This window comes from Eretmochelys imbricata, chromosome 1 (assembly GCF_965152235.1).
Source record: "Eretmochelys imbricata isolate rEreImb1 chromosome 1, rEreImb1.hap1, whole genome shotgun sequence".
NCBI lineage: Eukaryota > Metazoa > Chordata > Testudines > Cheloniidae > Eretmochelys > Eretmochelys imbricata.
In genome coordinates, this window is record NC_135572.1 from 351,637,147 (window position 1) to 351,655,464 (window position 18,318).

General features: G+C 52.7%; 1 protein-coding gene across 6 annotated transcripts in view; it reads right to left on the bottom strand.

Moving 5' to 3' along the window:
- Positions 1 to 18,318, bottom strand: part of PLXNA4 (plexin A4) — a 582,733-nt gene that overhangs the window by 47,050 nt on the left and 517,365 nt on the right. For all 6 annotated transcript variants that reach the window (XM_077807901.1, XM_077807900.1, XM_077807903.1 and 3 more), the window contains 3 exons: positions 16,995 to 17,061; positions 14,787 to 14,933; positions 327 to 486 (listed from right to left, as the gene is read on the bottom strand). In XM_077807901.1, the coding sequence (XP_077664027.1) occupies positions 327 to 486; positions 14,787 to 14,933; positions 16,995 to 17,061 (374 nt within the window). The remainder of the gene's footprint in view (positions 1 to 326; positions 487 to 14,786; positions 14,934 to 16,994; positions 17,062 to 18,318) is intronic.

Sequence of the window (18,318 nt, forward strand, 5' to 3'; positions counted from 1 at the left end):
GGCTGCAGCGACCCTTTCCAGTCCTTGGCCAGCTGGGCTCCTCTGCGCAGGGTCAGGAACACAGGCTGCTCTTCCCTTTGTGGCTGTCTTTGAGGCAGGAGGAGCAGAGGTGTATGGTCTTGAGGGCAGGGAGGGTCTCGTGTCTCCAGTTATTGATCCCTCCAGCCTCGTCTCATTTCTGCTGCTTTGCTCTGAACACGCCGCAGTGAGTCCCCTTCTGTCTGGTGAGGTAGTGCTCAGAACTGAACACAAGGGCCCAGCTGGGTTTGAATTACAGCCTTCCCTGCTCCCCTCCCCCCTCCGTGATGGGCCACATGCTCACATACCCAGGTCCATGTCAGCAGCTTTGGGCCTGTGGGAGCACGGCACATTCTTGAAGATGGCGTCAAGAATCTTCTCCTTGACCTGCGTGATGGTGTCGCAGTTGAGGATCTTCACGGGGATCTCTGGGCTGTTCACGTTGTCGGGGTTCACGCAGCTCAGGACCTGAGGGAGGGAGACAGAGTGGCAGTGAGAAAAGCCAGACCCTTGGTGAAGACATGGGAGCTGCTCATCGCTACTCCTTCCTGGACAGCTCAGAGCTAGCCACTGGGTCCTACAGCATGGATGGCTCCAGGACAAACCTTCAGGTGACTCTAGCCAGGAATGGTACAAGAATCATGCTCAGCATCTGCATGGCACATTAACGAGGACCTGGTCATTCTTCTCCCTCACAGGAGACCCAGGGATCTGGTTCCAAACAAGGTGTCTATATCGGTCAATCCACAACGGGGCTGCCTACACTCCCTTACACCAGGGTCGTTTAGCATTACACAGGGTCTGCTCCTGCTCCCACTGAAGCTAAAGGCAAATGTCTCACTGTCTTTAATGGAAGCAGGGTTTGGCCCTTAGCTAGATGCTCTGGAGTCCCAGCTGCCTGCTCAGGATCTTACAACAAGCAGGATGCAGATGGCTGTCTGCTCTCCTTGTCTATCTCTCTTCAACCCCTTCCCCACTACATGGGGACCTCTCCCAATGGGTTGGAGTCACAATACCCAGCAATCTCATCAAAGTGGCAGTCCTTACATTGAATTTCCTTGAGCCTCACCTTGGCTTCTCTTCTGTGATTGCGATCCAGGAGCCCATTACTGCCAGCTCTGCATTTGCCATCAGGATACTTGTCCCATTAGGAATGGGACAGTGGCCAACCAACCAACTCATTTCACACAAGCCACTGACAAAATGCTCACAGCTTTCCATCAGTGCTGACCCTGGGCTAGATCTGAACTGATGACCTAAAAGTTGAAAGGACCTTGGGCCCTTTAATAATCCTCCAAGTCCTCCACAGCCCCTTAGAGAGCTTCACAGTTCAATAAATGCCTCCTTGGGTTGCACTGGCAGCCTTGGTTCGAATGTTCAGGTAGCATGGTCTTGAATCCCTGAACTCCTAGTTTGTTTTCTGTCCAAACTCTTCTGCAAAATGAGGTGACAGGCCGTACAGCCTCTGCACCAGGTGAATTCCATTACTTGGAAATACAAGGATTCTTGAATAATTACATCTTGCTCTGGCACTTGGCACAAGAAACGTTACCCAACCAAAGAGGCCTCTGATTCCTCGGAGGACAACAGCATCTGCTCCCCAGCCTCTGTGCAACAGCTAAATGCAAAGCAGATGGGGGCCAGAAGGGGGAGGGGATGTCTTAAAGTCACACACAGAATGTAATCGAAATTTGGCCACTAACTCACATACATTTATAAGTTCAGCATTCTGTTTTTTTCTCGGCGAGAGAGGGTGAAGTGTATAAACGTCTATAAACTTAAGGCACCTTTATATTTTGGAGGGTAGTTAAATTGAGCTGCAGGTTGCATGCGATTGTTAAAGTTCCCATGGCCCTTTTACAAGAGCAGGAGTGTTAATCTTGGTGTCCTGGCCAAATTATTTTGACTGTAAATTCCCATGTAGTGTTTCATAGCTCCAGGATTCACTAGATACGGGATTCTTCTTCACTTCCTGTCCTGATCTACTGAGCAGTGCTGCAGTCACCCCAGAGGCAGCTGCTTTTCAGTGGTCACTGTATGTTGTTTGCAAAGGGCTTTGGGATCTTCAAAATGAATGGTGCAATATCAATGTAAGATATTAATAAGATTATAATACAGTTATTTATGTGTCACTCCAAGAGTGTAGGAAAAGCATAAATTCAGTTAATAAACCATCAAATAATAAAATAACAAGTAAGATTTCTATAGCATCTTTCACCTCAAAGGATCTCACAGATGTTTACAAAGAGCACCACTAAAATGAAGCCACCGCAGGGTGTGATCAACTTGCACCTATCACGCTGCACAACTCCGGGGATGGGAAATTTTGATCAAGGACACCTGGCCAAAGCCTAGCTCTTGTGAAAAATCCTGAGAGAGGAGTTCTTGCTCAGGTGTTTCCCCTACAAAGTGAACAGCACAGGGCTCCTTTGATTGATAGTGGACGCATGATGGATTGAGCTGACCCTGACAAGAATGGACCCTGTCGATTTCATCCCTAGCAAGCGGAAGCGGTCCTGATGCAACATGCTGGTTATTTACCATCCTGCCACCCATGGCAAGATCTCACAGGAGAGTCAGAATGCACAGCAGTATGTCTGTGTCTCAGGTTTGCCTGCAGCAAGCTCCCTTTAATTTTACAGCAGCCACATTGATGTCCAAACTCGAGGTGGCTACCTGGCTTCACATTTGACAATGGAAACAAAACAGCCTTTTGCTGACTCAATCAAAAGGTGCAATTAGAGCTAGGCACCTGACCAGCTCGGGATTTTCAGGATAAGGCAGGGAGGCTCCTTCTTTCTCTACCACAGCATCACCTAGAACTGACCCTTGGAGGAAGCAGCCAGCCCTTTTTACCTGCTGGTTGGGCCCTGATTGGCTTCTGGTAGCTCCCAGCCCTTCTGGCTGCTGGAGGACCAATTCTCACTGGTTCTACCTGCAACTGATCCTGGGTGGACTTTCCTTAGGCCATTCTTGGAGGTCTAAATTTGTTTCTTTGAGTGGTGTGTGCCACAGCACGGAGCAACAAATGCCTAGTCCAGCCCATCACAGTCCATTCCAGTGAAAAGGTCCTCAGGGTGGGGATGGGAATGGATGTTCTCCCTTAAACTGTGAATGGGGTTGGGAGAGATTAGACACACAGGTACTCTCATAATGGGACAGAGCCATGACTGTTCAGTCCCTGATGGTGACTAATGCCACCTGTTTTGGAGGAAGATATCAACTCCCAGTAACGCCCATTGTGTGATGCTGTATAAGCACTTGGATAGTACCTGTGATGTGCACCCTAGGGAGATGTCAAACTGTTTTAACTTTGTTGCCTTTGAATTTCATGGGGCATCCTCTCCTTGTGGTGTTAGAAAAACTCCCTCTGGACCAGTCGTTCTATGATATGCCTTGAACACATCACCTCTCGCTTTTTTCTTTCCCAGACCAGTCATGCTGGAGGGACAAGGGGAGAACAAGACTTCATTTGGGGGTAGCTCTTCAAAGATCAGGGCAGGAGCTCCCAAACGCTCTTCTTTGGGAACGTAACCCATCTCTGCAGGAAATCCAAACCAAACGTAGAAAGGGAACCATTACACCAGTCACCTCCCTGTACTTGCAAAGGCCAGAACCATAGTTCTCAGGGCCCAAAAACTCAGAGAGACAAGCCCTGCGGCTTGGAGCTAACTCTAGACAATGAACTTCCTCCATGCATTGCAACTGTGGGGTGAACCGTCCACTCCCTAGTGGGAAAGCCGGAGATGCCCCTGATGAGTCTCTGAGCATCCCCCATAACCAAATTCACGGCCATTAAAAACACGTCACAGACTGTGAAATCTGGTCTTCCCCCATGAAATCTGTTGTTTTGTGTACTTTTATCTTATACTATATAGATTTCAAGCGGGAGACCAGCGTTTCTTAAACGGTGGGTCCCAACCCAAAAGGCGGTCATGGGGGGTGGATCACAAGGTTACTGTACGGGGGTCATGGTATTGCCACCCTTACTTCTGCACTGCATTCAGAGCCGGGTGGCCGGAGAGCGGCGGCTGGTGGCCAGGCACCCAGCTCTGAAGTCAACGCCCCACCACCACCAGCACAGAAGTAAGGGTGCAATACCGTACCATGCCACCCTTTACTTCTGTGCTGCTGCCTTCCGAGCCGGGTCGCTGGAGACTGGCGGCTGCTGGTCAAGGGCCTCGTTCTCCAGGCAGCACAGAATCAGCGGTGGCAATACCACGACCCCCTACAATAACCTTGTGAGCCCCTTTTGGGCTGGGACCTCTACAGTTACAAACCTGTGACATTTCAGATTTAGATATCTGAAAATCATGAAATTTATGACTTTTAAAATGTATGCCATGTAATTGACCAAAGTGGACCGTGAATTTGGTAGGGCCCTACCCATAACGCCCTGGGCTGGTGGACATCTCCTTTGCCCATTTCATGTAGGCTGTGGGATCCAATGGGGGTTTCTCCAGGGCCCCATGATCCCCCAGCATACAAATGGCCAGATTCAGTCCCACTCAGCAGACCGAACCCCATGCATGCCTGGAGGGATTCTGCCTGGGGAGGGCAGCTTTAAACTCCAGCGGGGTTGCCACAGGGACCCTCTGGAGGAAGCTGATCAGTAGATGAGCATCCCTTGCCTGGCCTGGTTCCACCCCTTCCAGGACTGGCTCCACTCATGTATTGGTTGCATGGGACAGATCCAGTCCCCATGCTAGGGCAGAGCTTGCCAGCAGCTTGTGCTTGGGGACTTTCCATTGCAGCCGTGGGTGACGGGGACCCCAGGACCATAGTTCTCACAGTGGTCCAGTGAGGCACATTCCTTAGAGCCGGGAGGGGGAGGTTCCTGGTGGCTTGCACTGCTTTGCTGGGCTGTGTGCTTCATGGAGACTGTGATACTCACACCAACGCATGAGCAGCCAGCCCCCAGCCATTCACAACCTGTCCCCAAGCCCTGCAGAGAACCGCCAGACAGCTCCTGAGACGAGACATTTCTGCCCTCCCTTGTCGCCTGTCCTGCTTTACCCAGGCCTCTCCTGTGAGGTCACTGGAAGAGCTGAGGGAAGGCTTTGCAGCTGATAGAAAGTCCCCACTGTGTAACGCCACACTGTGACAGGTGACGACTCTGCTGAGAGGGAGCAAACGGGGCACCAATTATGGAGGCAGCATGGTCTAATGGACAGAGCACAGGGCCACGTGTCTGGAGACCTGGGTTCTAACCCCAGCCCTACCATTGAGCTGCTGGGTGACCTTGGGCATATTATGTCTTTGTGCCTCTGGTTCCCTTCCAGTCCCTTATCTGCTTATATCGCAAGCTCTTCGGGCACATGCTGATCCCAAACTGTGTGTATATGCAGCGCCCTGCTCTCAGTTGGGGCTTCTAGGTAAATTATAATCACATCTTGGGGACATTTACACTGAACTGCACTGAGGCCTGGACACATCTGTGCTGTCATATGGAGACAACTGCACCCAGAGGACAGCAGTGGGGGAGTGCCAACCCTTCCTCTCCTGCTCTTCGCTCTGGGTTAGCGATGGCAGGGTGGCGCTGGAAGGAGGCATTCAGTGGCAGTGCTTGGCAGAAATCAATGTGGGAGGTAATCCCCAAAGAGGAGAGACATGGGAGAGCCCTTTCATGCCTCATTAGTGGCTTATTTCCCTCCGACGGGCCTTAACCCAGTGCTGCTTGGAGCGTTTTTCTCCCAACAGGGTACGGTGTCAACCGATGTTAAGGGATTAGGCTATTAGTGCGAGAGCCGTCGCAGTGCACAGGGAGTGCACACGCCGCTCAGAGACCGACATGCGCTCGACCCTTATCGGACACCCCACCACACACACCCTAACTACAAAATTCTCTCAACAGCTTCAAAGGGACTTCGGGGCCTTTGCTCCTCTGCATTATTTGTGTCAATTTGTGTTATTTGTGCCGAGGCAGGAGACGAATCATTGTTCATTCCCAGCAGAGGAAGGCAGGGAGGTGGTGCAGGGCGAGGGGCTTCACATCTAGTGTCTTAGCACCCTCAACTCCCAGTGAAGGCAATGGGCTCCCAGCACCTTGCAGGCTAGGACCTTCATGGCTCTAAGATACGGAACAACCTAGGTGAGCTTTATAAAAGGATTGTAAAGCAGGCAGAGGTTCACTCCCATGTGATTAAGACACATAACACCAGCTGGCTCTATTAGAGACAGCACTCGCTGTGCTATTTATCTGAATGTACAGGAATTAGAGTTTGAAGAGATGCTCATCGCCGACTGTGATGCAACTTATTTTTGAGCTGAGCATCTGACCAGTAAAAATCTGTTCTCCCTTTGGCACTCTCTGACTGATTGACTCCTTAGGTACCTGCTGCCTCCAGGGGGTATTCACACCAGTAGACAGAACATTACACAATGCCTAGACATTGCCTTCCTCTACAGCATGTGGGTGCAGTCACTTGCTGGGATTATCTGGGTGTTTCTCACTTAACCACTTCCCTGTCATTGCAGGGACCTCAAGCACCTGGTGCACCTTGGTCCCTCTTATTCTCTGCCTGTGGCACGTCATAGTTCAGTCTCCTGTGGGCAGTAATACTTTGTTCTCATTTCGGTTGTTGGGGGTGGTGTTGGTGGCCTGTCATACACAAGAGGTCAAACTAGATGATCTGGTGGGTCCTTCTGGCCTTGAACTCTAGGACTCTGTGACATCACTTTCTAGATAGACCGGCAGGACTTTGCTGCCAGGTATGGGCAACCTGGTTTGGAGCTGAACCAGCCCCAAGCAGTGTAACCTAGTCAGCGAGGCACATGCGTGAGGGTCAGAAATTCCTGACGGCAATACTGAGTCCCTAAGTTCACTTCTCCTGATTCTGTTTTCAGTAATTATTTAAATAAATATATGAATAATAAAACTTTGTATATAAAAAACCTCATCCTTCCCAAACCCTAGACTGGCACCTCATGGCCAATTGCTACAAACAGCCATTTCCAAGTGTCATGTACCAGGGACCCTGGGTGTGTTGGGTGGATTAAGATCATATAGCCACACCCTGGCACATGCCAAACTCCGTGATTGCTATCCAGATGTAGAGCAAAACTCTTCAGCGGGGACCAGCTGACTTAGGGAGAGGAGGGATTGGGATTTGCTTTGATGGCATTTCTATCACATTAACAGAAATCTAAAGCAGTTCTTCCTTTGTTTCTTTTTTTAAAACAACTCAAAAACAACATCTATTTATTGGGGAAAAACAACCCAGTTGAAACAAGAGAGAGACCAAAAGGAAGGAAAGCCTCATTTGTATTCTGCTTCTTTTTAATCTCCATTACCATAGTCGATCTCTGTAAATCGGGTAAGATTCCTATCGGGATATATTTGCTTGCTCTTGAGATGTAAGAGGGAAAGCTGATTAACATCAAACAACACACAAGTGAATGGAAGAGAGCTTTGTTCAGGCTGATGCATAATTACTTCCCCTTCTCACTGGCTGCTTTATATCCACCAGCCATAAAAGACTGGAGGGATTTCCTTGGTGAAAAGGATGGCTCTTTCTTTCTGGGTCTGTATTTTTCTCTCCCTTTCCATGTTTCTCCAAGTGCGATCTAGGCCCCATGACGCTAAGTGTGGACAAGCACGTAGTGAGACAGTCCCTGCCCTGAACAGTTTACAATCTAAACAGGCAAGACAGACAAAGAGCAGGGAAAAGGAGGAATTATTGTTTTATACACGTGCAATGGAGGCACAGACAGATTAAGGGACTGAGCCATGGCGACACATGGAGTTGGGGCCTGACCCTGGGCTCTCCTGAGTCCCTGTCCAAGTCCTTGACCACAAGAACATCCTTCCTCTTATTTTACACCCCTCACCACATTAGCAAAGCAATTAATCTCTCTCTCTTTCCTATTTCCTCGTCCTCTCTTGCCCCCAACCCCTTTTCTCTAAACATCAAAGCGTAGCTTAAGGAGTTTGGGGTGGGTTTCTCCTTGCATTCCCACTGCACTTGGGATGCACGCACAGGGAAATATCAAGTGAAAGTAGGGAGGTGGCATTAACTCTGTATACAGCACTAGAGAGAACATTATTGGAGTCCTGGTTTTGGTTTCCACACTTCAAAAAGGGTGAAGACCAACTGGAAAAGGTTCAGAAAAGAGCTATGAGAATGATTTGAGGTCTGGAAAACCTGCTTTCTAGTGGAGAGACATAAGAAGTTCAGTCTACTTAGTTTATCCAAGAGAAGGTCAAGGGGGGACTTGGTCCTGGTCTGCAAGTACGTACGCAGGGAAGAGATTTCTGAGAGTTGACAGCTCTTCTGTCTAACAGAAAAAGGCAGAACAAGATCCAAGGGGTGGAAGCTGAAGCTAGACAAATTCAGGCTACAAACAGGCACAATTTTTTTAACAGTGTGTGTAACTAGCCATTGAAACAACTTACTTAGGGACATTCTCCATCACTTGAAGTCTTTACATCAAGACTGGAAAAAAGAGATGCTCTGACTCATGTCATGGGCTTGATGCAGGAACTGTGGCTCAGATTTTCTCTGGCCTGTGTTTTGCAGGCAGTCAGGTTAGATGAGGCCTTAAAGGCTATGAATCCTAGACTGATGTGGGGGAGTTCTGTAGTTTACTGGGGGGAAAAGTCTGGCTTTCCTTTTGAGAAACTGTGATAGAGCTTTACACTGAGTTTCTGCAATGCAAACCTTGATGCTAAACTCCTCAGCAGGGTAAATGGGAAGTGACTTTTCATGTGGAATACCTTTAAGAATGGATGTGAAGGGAGGAAGGGGCCACAATGCTGAGATGCCGTGTGAACCGGCTCTACAACAGGATGGCTTTTGTAGAAGCTAGGGATGGAAAGGACCTACTAGCTCACCGAGTCTATCTCAACACTGGCCAATACAGGGTCATTCTCTTTGCTTTCTCCAGTCTAAAGCAATGGGGCTTGTCCCATGTTGCTTGGGAGACTGTTCCACAGGTGAATAGGTCCTCCAGTCACTAAGTTATACTCGATATGCAGCCTCAGTATTCCCCACTCCATTTCATCCTGTTTATCCTAGTTAGGAGCCGATATACAATAGTCACTGTTAAAAGCCAACACCTGGCCGCAGTTAACAGCACTGTGAAACTACTGCAGTATTACACTCAGAATAGGAAAACAACTGCAGTAAGGGATATAAACCTCATGCTTCAGGCCATAATCCAATCACTCTCAGGGGTCAGGAAGAAACTCTCCCTTGGGGTAGGTAAATCCATAACTACCTTCTGTAGGGTTCTGTACATTTCTCTGAAGCAGCTGGTACAGGCCAACATCAGAGACAGTATACTGGGCTAGATGGAACTTGGGTCTGATCCATTATGGCAATTCTGATGTGTTCCTGCGAAATAACTGTGGTATCTCAGAAATCACAGTATGGCAACTTAGAGCAACTACTGGATATTTCATGGACATTCTGGAGATGATAATGACCAACGATCTTTGGAAAAGTTATCAGAATTTTTCCCGACCTCAACAATGCTTCTGTTCAGGGCTGGCTTGAGTTTTAGATTCCATATTCCAGGATGTTCTTATTTGCTTTGAATAAGCTGCTTCTCCTGTCCTTAACTCTTTAATTCCTATGCACCACTTAGGCACCACATTGGGAGCTACTCAAAGATGTCGCTGATCTCTGGGTGTTTCTACATCAGGGAAATGACCTGCTACTGACCATGGATGTTAAAGAGGGGGTCACCCCAGCTTCTGCTCAATGGCTTGACAGCACCAGTCTGCTGAAATTCTTTGCTCACACACAGCTGATCTTCCTGGAGAGGCCTGCAGCTCCCCACCTGTCCTCATCCATCCCCATGCCTGCCCTCTTCACTTCCCCAGCCCTGACATCACATAGTTTCTCCCATTGCACAGCTGCTGGGCAGAGCTGCAGCTCCCATGTCAGGCACCTGGCTTGCCCCCTCCCTTGGTCTCCCACCGCCGCATGTGTTGTCCCTGGGCACTGCTGTCCTCCAGTTCCATACCCCCATTTCCCCTGAAGTAGCTCGCCTCCTCTACTGCTCCTGTCCTGCCCCATTGCTCCATCTCCCCCACCAGCTGCCACTGCCCTTTATCTCCACTAACTATGCCAGAGTGGCTGCTCTGCCCCGCTCCCACTCTACCCCTCACCAGGGCATCACCCCCACTCCACCCCTTCCCGTCCCCACTCTGCTCCCTCCCCACGCACCCACTGCTCATCCTCTCTGTCCCTGAGGCCCCACCCACCACTCGCACCTCTCTGCCTCCTCCTCTGAACACCTCCCACCTGCCGCTCACTCCTTTCTGCCCCCTGCTGCCTTAAGGACGAGTGACGGGGGGATGGGGTGGAGAGGAGCAAGCAGCAGGGGCCACAAGGGAAGAGGTGGAGCGGGGGGAATGGGAAGGGGCACAGCACGGGTAGGGCCACGGAGGAAGAGGTGGAGTGAGGGTGGGAAGAGGAGCAGCATAGGTGGGGCCACGGGGAAGAGGCAGAGCGGGGGGGAGGGAAGAGGCGAAGCGAGGGTGGAAAGAGGAGCAGCATGGACAGGCCACAGGGGAAGAGGGGGAGCAGGGGTGGGAAGATTACAAGAAGTGGAAGGTTGGACATATGACCAGGGAAGAGTATAAAAATATTGCTCGGGCATGTAGGAATGAAATCAGGAGGGCCAAATCGCACCTGGAGCTGCAGCTAGCGAGAGATGTCAAGAGTAACAAGAAGGGTTTCTTCAGGTATGTTGGCAACAAGAAGAAAGCCAAGGAAAGTGTGGGACCCTTACTGAATGAGGGAGGCAACCTAGTGACAGAGGATGTGGAAAAAGCTAATGTACTCAATGCTTTTTTTGCCTCTGTTTTCACTAACAAGGGCAGCTCCCAGACTGCTACGCTGGGCATCACAAAATGGGGAAGAGATGGCCAGCCCTCTGTGGAGATAGAGGTGGTTAGGGACTATTTAGAAAAGCTGGACGTGCACAAGTCCATGGGGCCGGACGAGTTGCATCCGAGAGTGCTGAAGGAATTGGCGGCTGTGATTGCAGAGCCATTGGCCATTATCTTTGAAAACTCGTGGCGAACCGGGGAAGTCCCGGATGACTGGAAAAAGGCTAATGTAGTGCCAATCTTTAAAAAAGGGAAGAAGGAGGATCCTGGGAACTACAGGCCAGTCAGCCTCACCTCAGTCCCTGGAAAAATCATGGAGCAGGTCCTCAAAGAATCAATCTTGAAGTACTTGCATGAAAGGAAAGTGATCAGGAACAGCCAGCATGGATTCACCAAGGGAAGGTCATGCCTGACTAATCTAATCGCCTTTTATCATGAGATTACTGGTTCTGTGGATGAAGGGAAAGCAGTGGATGTATTGTTTCTTGACTTTAGCAAAGCTTTTGACACGGTCTCCCACAGTATTCTTGTCAGCAAGTTAAGGAAGTATGGGCTGGATGAATGCACTATAGGGTGGGTAGAAAGCTGGCTAGATTGTCGGGCTCAACGGGTAGTGATCAATGGCTCCATGTCTAGTTGGCAGCCGGTGTCAAGTGGAGTGCCCCAGGGGTCGGTCCTGGGGCCGGTTTTGTTCAATATCTTCATAAATGATCTGGAGGATGGTGTGGATTGCACTCTCAGCAAATTTGCGGATGATACTAAACTGGGAGGAGTGGTAGATACGCTGGAGGGGAGGGATAGGATACAGAAGGACCTAGACAAATTGGAGGATTGGGCCAAAAGAAATCTGATGAGGTTCAATAAGGATAAGTGCAGGGTCCTGCACTTAGGACGGAAGAATCCAATGCACCGCTACAGACTAGGGACCGAATGGCTAGGCAGCAGTTCTGCGGAAAAGGACCTAGGGGTGACAGTGGACGAGAAGCTGGATATGAGTCTATTCTATGATTCTATGATTCTATGATTCTAAGAGGAGCAGCATGGACAGGCCACAGGGGAAGAGGGGGAGCAGGGGTGGGAAGAGGAGCAGCATGGACAGGCCACAGGGGAAGAGGGGGAGCAGGGGTGGGAAGAGGAGCAGCATGGACAGGCCACAGGGGAAGAGGCGAAGCGAGGGGGAAAGAGGAGCAGCATGGACAGGCCACAGGGGAAGAGGAGCCGCAGGGGTGGGAAGAGGCGCAGCACGGGCGGGGCCACAGGGGAAGAGGTGGAGCATGCGGGCGGGAAGAGGCGCAGAACGGGCAGAGCCATGGGGGAAGAGGCAAAGCGAGGGCAGGAAGAGGCACAGAACGGGCAGAGCCACGGGGGAAGAGGCAGAGTGGAGGGATGGGAAGAGGCGCAGCACGGATGAGGCCACGGGGAAGAGGCGGAGCGAGGGCGGGAAGAGGTGCAGCATGGACGGGGCCATGGGGAAGAGGCGGAGTGGGGGAGGGAAGAGGCGCCGTATGGGCGAGGCCACATCAGAAGAGGTGGAGTGGGGGGGGGAGGGACGAGAAGCAGCATGGGTGGGGCGACAGAGGAAGGGGCAGAGCAGGGGCGGGGCCACGGGGGAAGAGGCAGAGCAGGGGAGGGAAGAGGAGCAGCATAGGTGGGGCCTTGGCGGAAGAGGAGGAGCGGGGGCAGGAAGAGGTGGAGCGTGGGCAAGAAGAGGAGGAGCGGGGGAGGGAAGAGGCACAGCATGGGCAGGGCCGTGGGGGGTGGAGGGAAGAGGCGCAACACGGGCAGGGCCACAGAGAACGAGGCAGAGCGGGGGGGGAAGAGACACAGCACGGGCGGGCCTTGGTGGAAGAGGAGGAGCGTGGGCGGGAAGAGGTGGAGCGTGGGCGGGGCCTCGGTGAAAGAGGAGGAGCGGGGGTAGGAAGAGGGCAGGAAGAGGTGGAGCGTGGGCGGGAAGAGGTGGAGCGTGGGCGGGAAGAGGAGAAGCGGGGGCGGAAAGAGGCGCAGCATGGGCGGGGCCTTGGTGAAAGAGGAGGAGCGGGGGTAGGAAGAGGGCAGGAAGAGGTGGAGCGTGGGCGGGAAGAGGAGAAGCGGGGGCGGGAAGAGGCGCAGTACGGGCGGGGCCGTGGGGGGTTGAGGGAAGAGGCGTAGCATGGGCAGGGCCACAGAGGACGAGGCAGAGCAGGGGAGGGAAGAGGCACAGCATGGGCGGGGCCTTGGCAGAAGAGGAGGAGCGGGGGTGGGAAGAGGTGGAGCGGGGGCAGGAAGAGGAGGAGCGGGGGCGGGAAGAGGCAGGGCCACAGAGGAAGAGGCGGAGCGAGGGCGGGGCCTTGGGGTGGAGTATGGGCGGGGCCTCAGTCCGTGGATGCAGAGCACCCTCCTATTTTTTGCCGTGGCGGCTCGAGCCCTGGAGCGCTGTGGCCTGTCTCCTGTGGCCTCATCGTACAGGAGATCTGGAACTCTGACCCTCTCCTCTTCTCCCTGGCAGCACTCGTTGCACGAACCGTAAACTAGCCAGGCAGTAACTGGGCTGTCACTACGTTACCGGGGACACATCTCCATTCCCCATTGCAAACCCTGCACACCAGTCATAGTCCTCCTCTGGAGCCAGAGCGGGCAGGAGGGGATGAGGTGTGTGGCACAAACACACACGCGCAGATGGAGAGAGGAAGAGGAATTGCCCCCTCTCCATACGTCCTAAGCAAATGAAACGCGCGGAGCTGCGAGGCGGTGGGGACTTCACACGGGGAAGGCCGCAGCAGGAGCCTCTGCACTCTTGGCTGCCCAGTGCCGGAATGAGCTGGGCCCGGGACTGGGGAGGAGCGTCGGTCGGATGGCAGAGAGGAGAGCGGAGGAGAGAAGCTGCGGCCAGGCAGAGGAGGCAGGACAGAAGGCACTGCTGCTACCTATTAACCGCAGTTTCAGCGTCAGCGAAATGCCAGCGTCCTGGGGCGGAGCACTGCAAGATCCTCTGAGAGAAGCACCACAGAAGTCAGGGGCGGGTTGCTCCGAGAGAGGTTTGGCTGAAGGCTGCAGGGGCAGGAAGGTCCCGGGCGAGAGCAAGAGAGGGAGAAGGACTTGGTGGCTCGGCTGAGGAAGGGCAGGGAGGAGTTGGTAGGCAGGGCAGATGGGTGAAAAGCAGCCCTGCGCCTAGGGGTGGAGGGCTGTTTTTGGAGGTCAGAGCAGTGGAGGTGGAGGGTAGGAAAAAAGGCCGGTGGAAGCTCAGAGGGAGGGCTGGAAGGCCCCCCCCAGAGGTTTGAGATGCCAGGGCCGTGCTGCAGTGGGTTCAGAGGTGCGTAGGAAGCTGTGAGCCTGGCTGTGGGGGATGGACACGGTGGGACACAAAAAGCATATTGCGAGCTCCATTTGCAAGCTCATTCTGCCGTGCTGTGAGCACAGGCCGCCCACGGTGTTCTCTTTGCAGGAACCCGAGCATTGCGGTTTGGGGGTGGCTGTTAGTGTAACCTCGGCCTTTGTGGAGTTGGTGCCCAAAGAACGCGCCCATCGGACTGGCAGCAGATGGAGAGTACCACTGAGGCTTACTGAACATACATCATCCTGAACCAACATCAGTGTGGCCACTTGCCCTGGTCTGGAGCTCAGATCTCACGCCCTCACTCGGCACCACAAATGCCGCCCCCCCCCCCCCCCCACGGTCTGTCTCCTCCCACCTTGTTTCCTTTATTCTCTTCACACACACATGGTCCTGTGTGAGTCACAGCCAGGCCCACACATGATCTGCCAGCTATCCCTGCACACCATGCCTCCCAACCCTTGCCTGAGGAGATGTTGGTCCAGCAAGGCTGTGTCCCTCTGGCAGTACAAATGGCAATTGTCCAACTGGCAGCAGCCTGGCCACTGATCTTCTGGAAGACACTTTCCCCAGCAGATCCCAGGGGCTCCTGTAGGCTCCGCTGCGCTGAGCACTTACCAGTGTCTTGTAGTCAATCTGCTGCCGGATGAGCTTGTCCTCGCTCAGCGAATAGCGGGCTTCCCCAGTGATGGAGTCAATGGGGCCCTTTTCCATCTGCTGTTTGATGGCGCAGAAGAGGGAGAACAGCGGCTCGCCAGCGCATTCCTGCCCGGAGACACGAGGGAGGGAAACCGGGTGATGTCCGATGCCGCAGATCATCGGTTCCTACCTGCCAGCTTCCCAGGCCAGGAGCTCAGTTCCCCCAGGCCTCACCCACCACCCAGCACAAGCCCAGCCCTAAAGGGGGGACCGTCTCCTGCTGGGCTTTGGAGAGCGGAGGAGAGAAGCTGCGGCCTTGGCCCAGGGTGACTCTAGCCTGCATCCTCTCTGCTCCCGCCCACTCGCCTCTTCTCTCCTTCCTTTCCATTCCCCAACCTCTCACCCCTTTCCCATTCATTCCCACCCTCCTCCGACTGCTGCTCTCTCCCTGACATTTCCATCCAACTCCTTCGTTTTCCAATTTCAAACCGCTCCTCCCTTCCCCTTCGCACCCTCCGCTCCCTTCCATCTCCTCTCCTCCACAATCTCATCCCCCTCTACCTTCCCAGCACTGCTTCCCCTCCATCCCCTCTACCTTCCCCTCCACCTTCCCTGCACTGCCGCCCCTCTGCTCTAGCAGTCTGTCCCAAATCAATGAGCTAGATCACCATCCTCTAGTGTAAATCCTGGAGAAAACAAGTTAATAATCCAAAGCAAAGTGGCCCCTTTCTCACCTACTACACCTGTCTGCCGCTTAATTAGCTAATCTGCCTGCCCTATATTGCTCCCATGTGCTGTCTAGTGCCCTTATCAGGCTGGTGTTTAGGCTAAGGCAGGAAGACAAGAAGCTGAGGTGGGGGAAAATATATCTTATAAAAAAAGAGCTTTAGTGAGTCACAGCGTTTGAACCGCTCTTTTCATCTGAAAATGGGAGTTTGGTACTGGGAGCTACTGAAATTACCTTCCAGGGACCTTCCAGACCTTCCTGCTAGGAGAGTTTGTGCATCGGGGGTGGCTGGCTGGCTCAGGGGAATGGCATTGGGATACAGAGCCTTTTGCCTCCAGCTGGTCAGTCCCCATCCTGCCCAGGAGTGGCTGGAAGGATGAGGAATCTGACGTGTGCTGGAAAGTTCAGGTCCATGTCTGAAGTTCAAGTGGGTTCTGTCTCTAGGGTGGTGGCCCAGGTGAGGCACAGGGGGCTCTCAGAAGGCAACATCATAATGAGCACCTCTGCTGGCAGTCTCAGCATGGGAACCAAGGCTACAATACCATCTCCTCCTCCCTAGTGACTTCAGGGCTGGTGTTTTGGACACTGAATGCCTTGACCACCTACAGAGCACACAAGGTTCCACTGCATCAGCCCTACTCGAGAGGAAACCCTGTTAGGGGTGGGACTGAAATTCATACTCCATGGCCCTCTCGTTCCTGACAATTCTGCAGGTGAGGGTGCCAGTGACATGGACAGAGAACCAGACTGAGAACCGCCAACTCCTCCCACCTAGACCAGCTGTCAGGAACAGCTTTCTGTCTGTGCTGTGCTCAGGACTAGAAGGAGAGGCTCCAGGCTATCATGGCTGCAGCACGCTCCCCTCCTGCCCTTTGGAAGGGTCTAAGCCCAGGGTGAAGAAGGTCTGGCGAGGAGCCTGGTATGAGAGTTACCAAACAAGCCATGGTGGCTGCTCTTTGGTCCAGATTAAGGCAAAGTGCCGAGACAGACAATCTTCTCCTGCCTTTGAAAACCAGGATACAGTAAGGTCTTCTCGTCACCAGCCACTGGATCCAGAAGGTCCCGCCAGTGAGGATAAGGGTCTGGTGGGGTCACAGCTGCACTCTGAACGGGCTGTGATAGCACACAGCGTGAGCTTTCTGCTGCAATGTGCTCCTTCCCCTGCTCACGGGGTCCCCGTCCTTGCAGAAACACCCCTCAGAGACCCATCTCGTGTACCCTGAAAACCTGCCAGCCAGCTACTCTGAGCAGCGTTCCCTCCTCCTGACCTCTTCTTGGTCTCACCCAGCCCTCACGCCTTCCTACTGCCCCTTTCCCGCAGCATTCAGAAATAAGTGCCTTGCAGCAGGCCTGTCCTTTCTCACGTGTCTGGAAAGTGCCCAGCACAGATTGGCCACCCCCACCACCAAAGCATCCATGAGTGATGTGGTCTAATGCCTAGGTGGGCCACCTCCTCTCACCTTGAGGAACTTGTACAGCAGGAAGGTGAACCAATTAGTGAGCATCTTCTCTGCCACAGACTCCGTCCTACAATCACCCCCAGAAGCAAAAAGAGAATGGGAGATGGTTAGTCGTGCTGATCAGACTGAAGGAGCTTACTGCTGAGTGTAAGAGGTGTCTGAGCAAGTCAGGGCCAAGCACAGGAGAGCACAGGGATGAAAGCAGCTTGCCGTCCCCTTACTGAAGCAAAGTGCAGGGCATTGGTTATTACTGGGATGAGCAAACCAGACTGGACTAAATGAAAAGCAACTGGAATCTTTTCCCACGCACCAAAATGACCGCAAATCCAGGTTTGGAAAAGCCTGGATTAACTTCTCTCCCACCACACGCCATGCTCTGCACTTTCTGGCTTGGATTGAAATTGCCTGAATACTGTGTGAGATATCACACACACAAGGATATCCTGGAAATGTCCAACTGGGAGGGCCCCAGGGGCCAAGTGCCCCCTGTGTGTAGCTCCAGGAAAGTCACTGTCTGGGTTGTCCATAAGATTCTGATTACCCATCAGGAAGAAGGAGAGTCTGTGAGACTTTGGGCAAGTCACTTAGCCACTCTGTGCTTCCCCAGCTGTACAGTGGGGCTCATAGCACCACCCTTCCTCCTGGGGCCTTTGAGAAGAAACACATTAAAGATTGTGAAATGCTCAGACACTGCGGTGATGGGGGCCAAATAAATCCCTAAGATGGATCCAAACCAGTGGAGGAAATTCACCTGTCGCTGATTATCAGGGCAGCTGGATCTGTTGACTGTGTTGCGGCCAATAAAAGGCCTCTTCAGAATTGTGAGGCAAGTCCTGGGGCTCTCACTCTGTTACTAGTCGGTCCATATGCAAGCAGAACCCATGCTGACTCTTCAGTGGGAGCTCTGCCGGCGTAGGGACTGAGTCAAAACCTGAGCGCCAGATTCTGACGCCAGTTAGACCGGCATGAACCCAGAATAACTCCAGCACGGTCAGGGACGCTCAGCTGGGTCTCTGTGTGGTCCCTTTCTGTCCATTGTTTGGACACACAAGTTTGCTGAACCAACAAAATTTCCTTGTCTCTCTTGATGCGGCCTCTTTGCTCTTGGTGTTCCTCATTGCCCCACGACAGTTTCCTTTGGTTTCTAGCTAGTTTTGCTTCCTGCTTTTCATGCCTAAGCAAGATGCGGGGGGTCTGGATGGCAAACATAGCAGGGGAGTGGGTTTGCATTTTTGTTCCTGTGTCTTCATATTCTGGGAGCAGCCTCCATTCAAACCAGAGCCCCATTGTACTAAATGCTGCGCAAACACACATTAAAGATCTC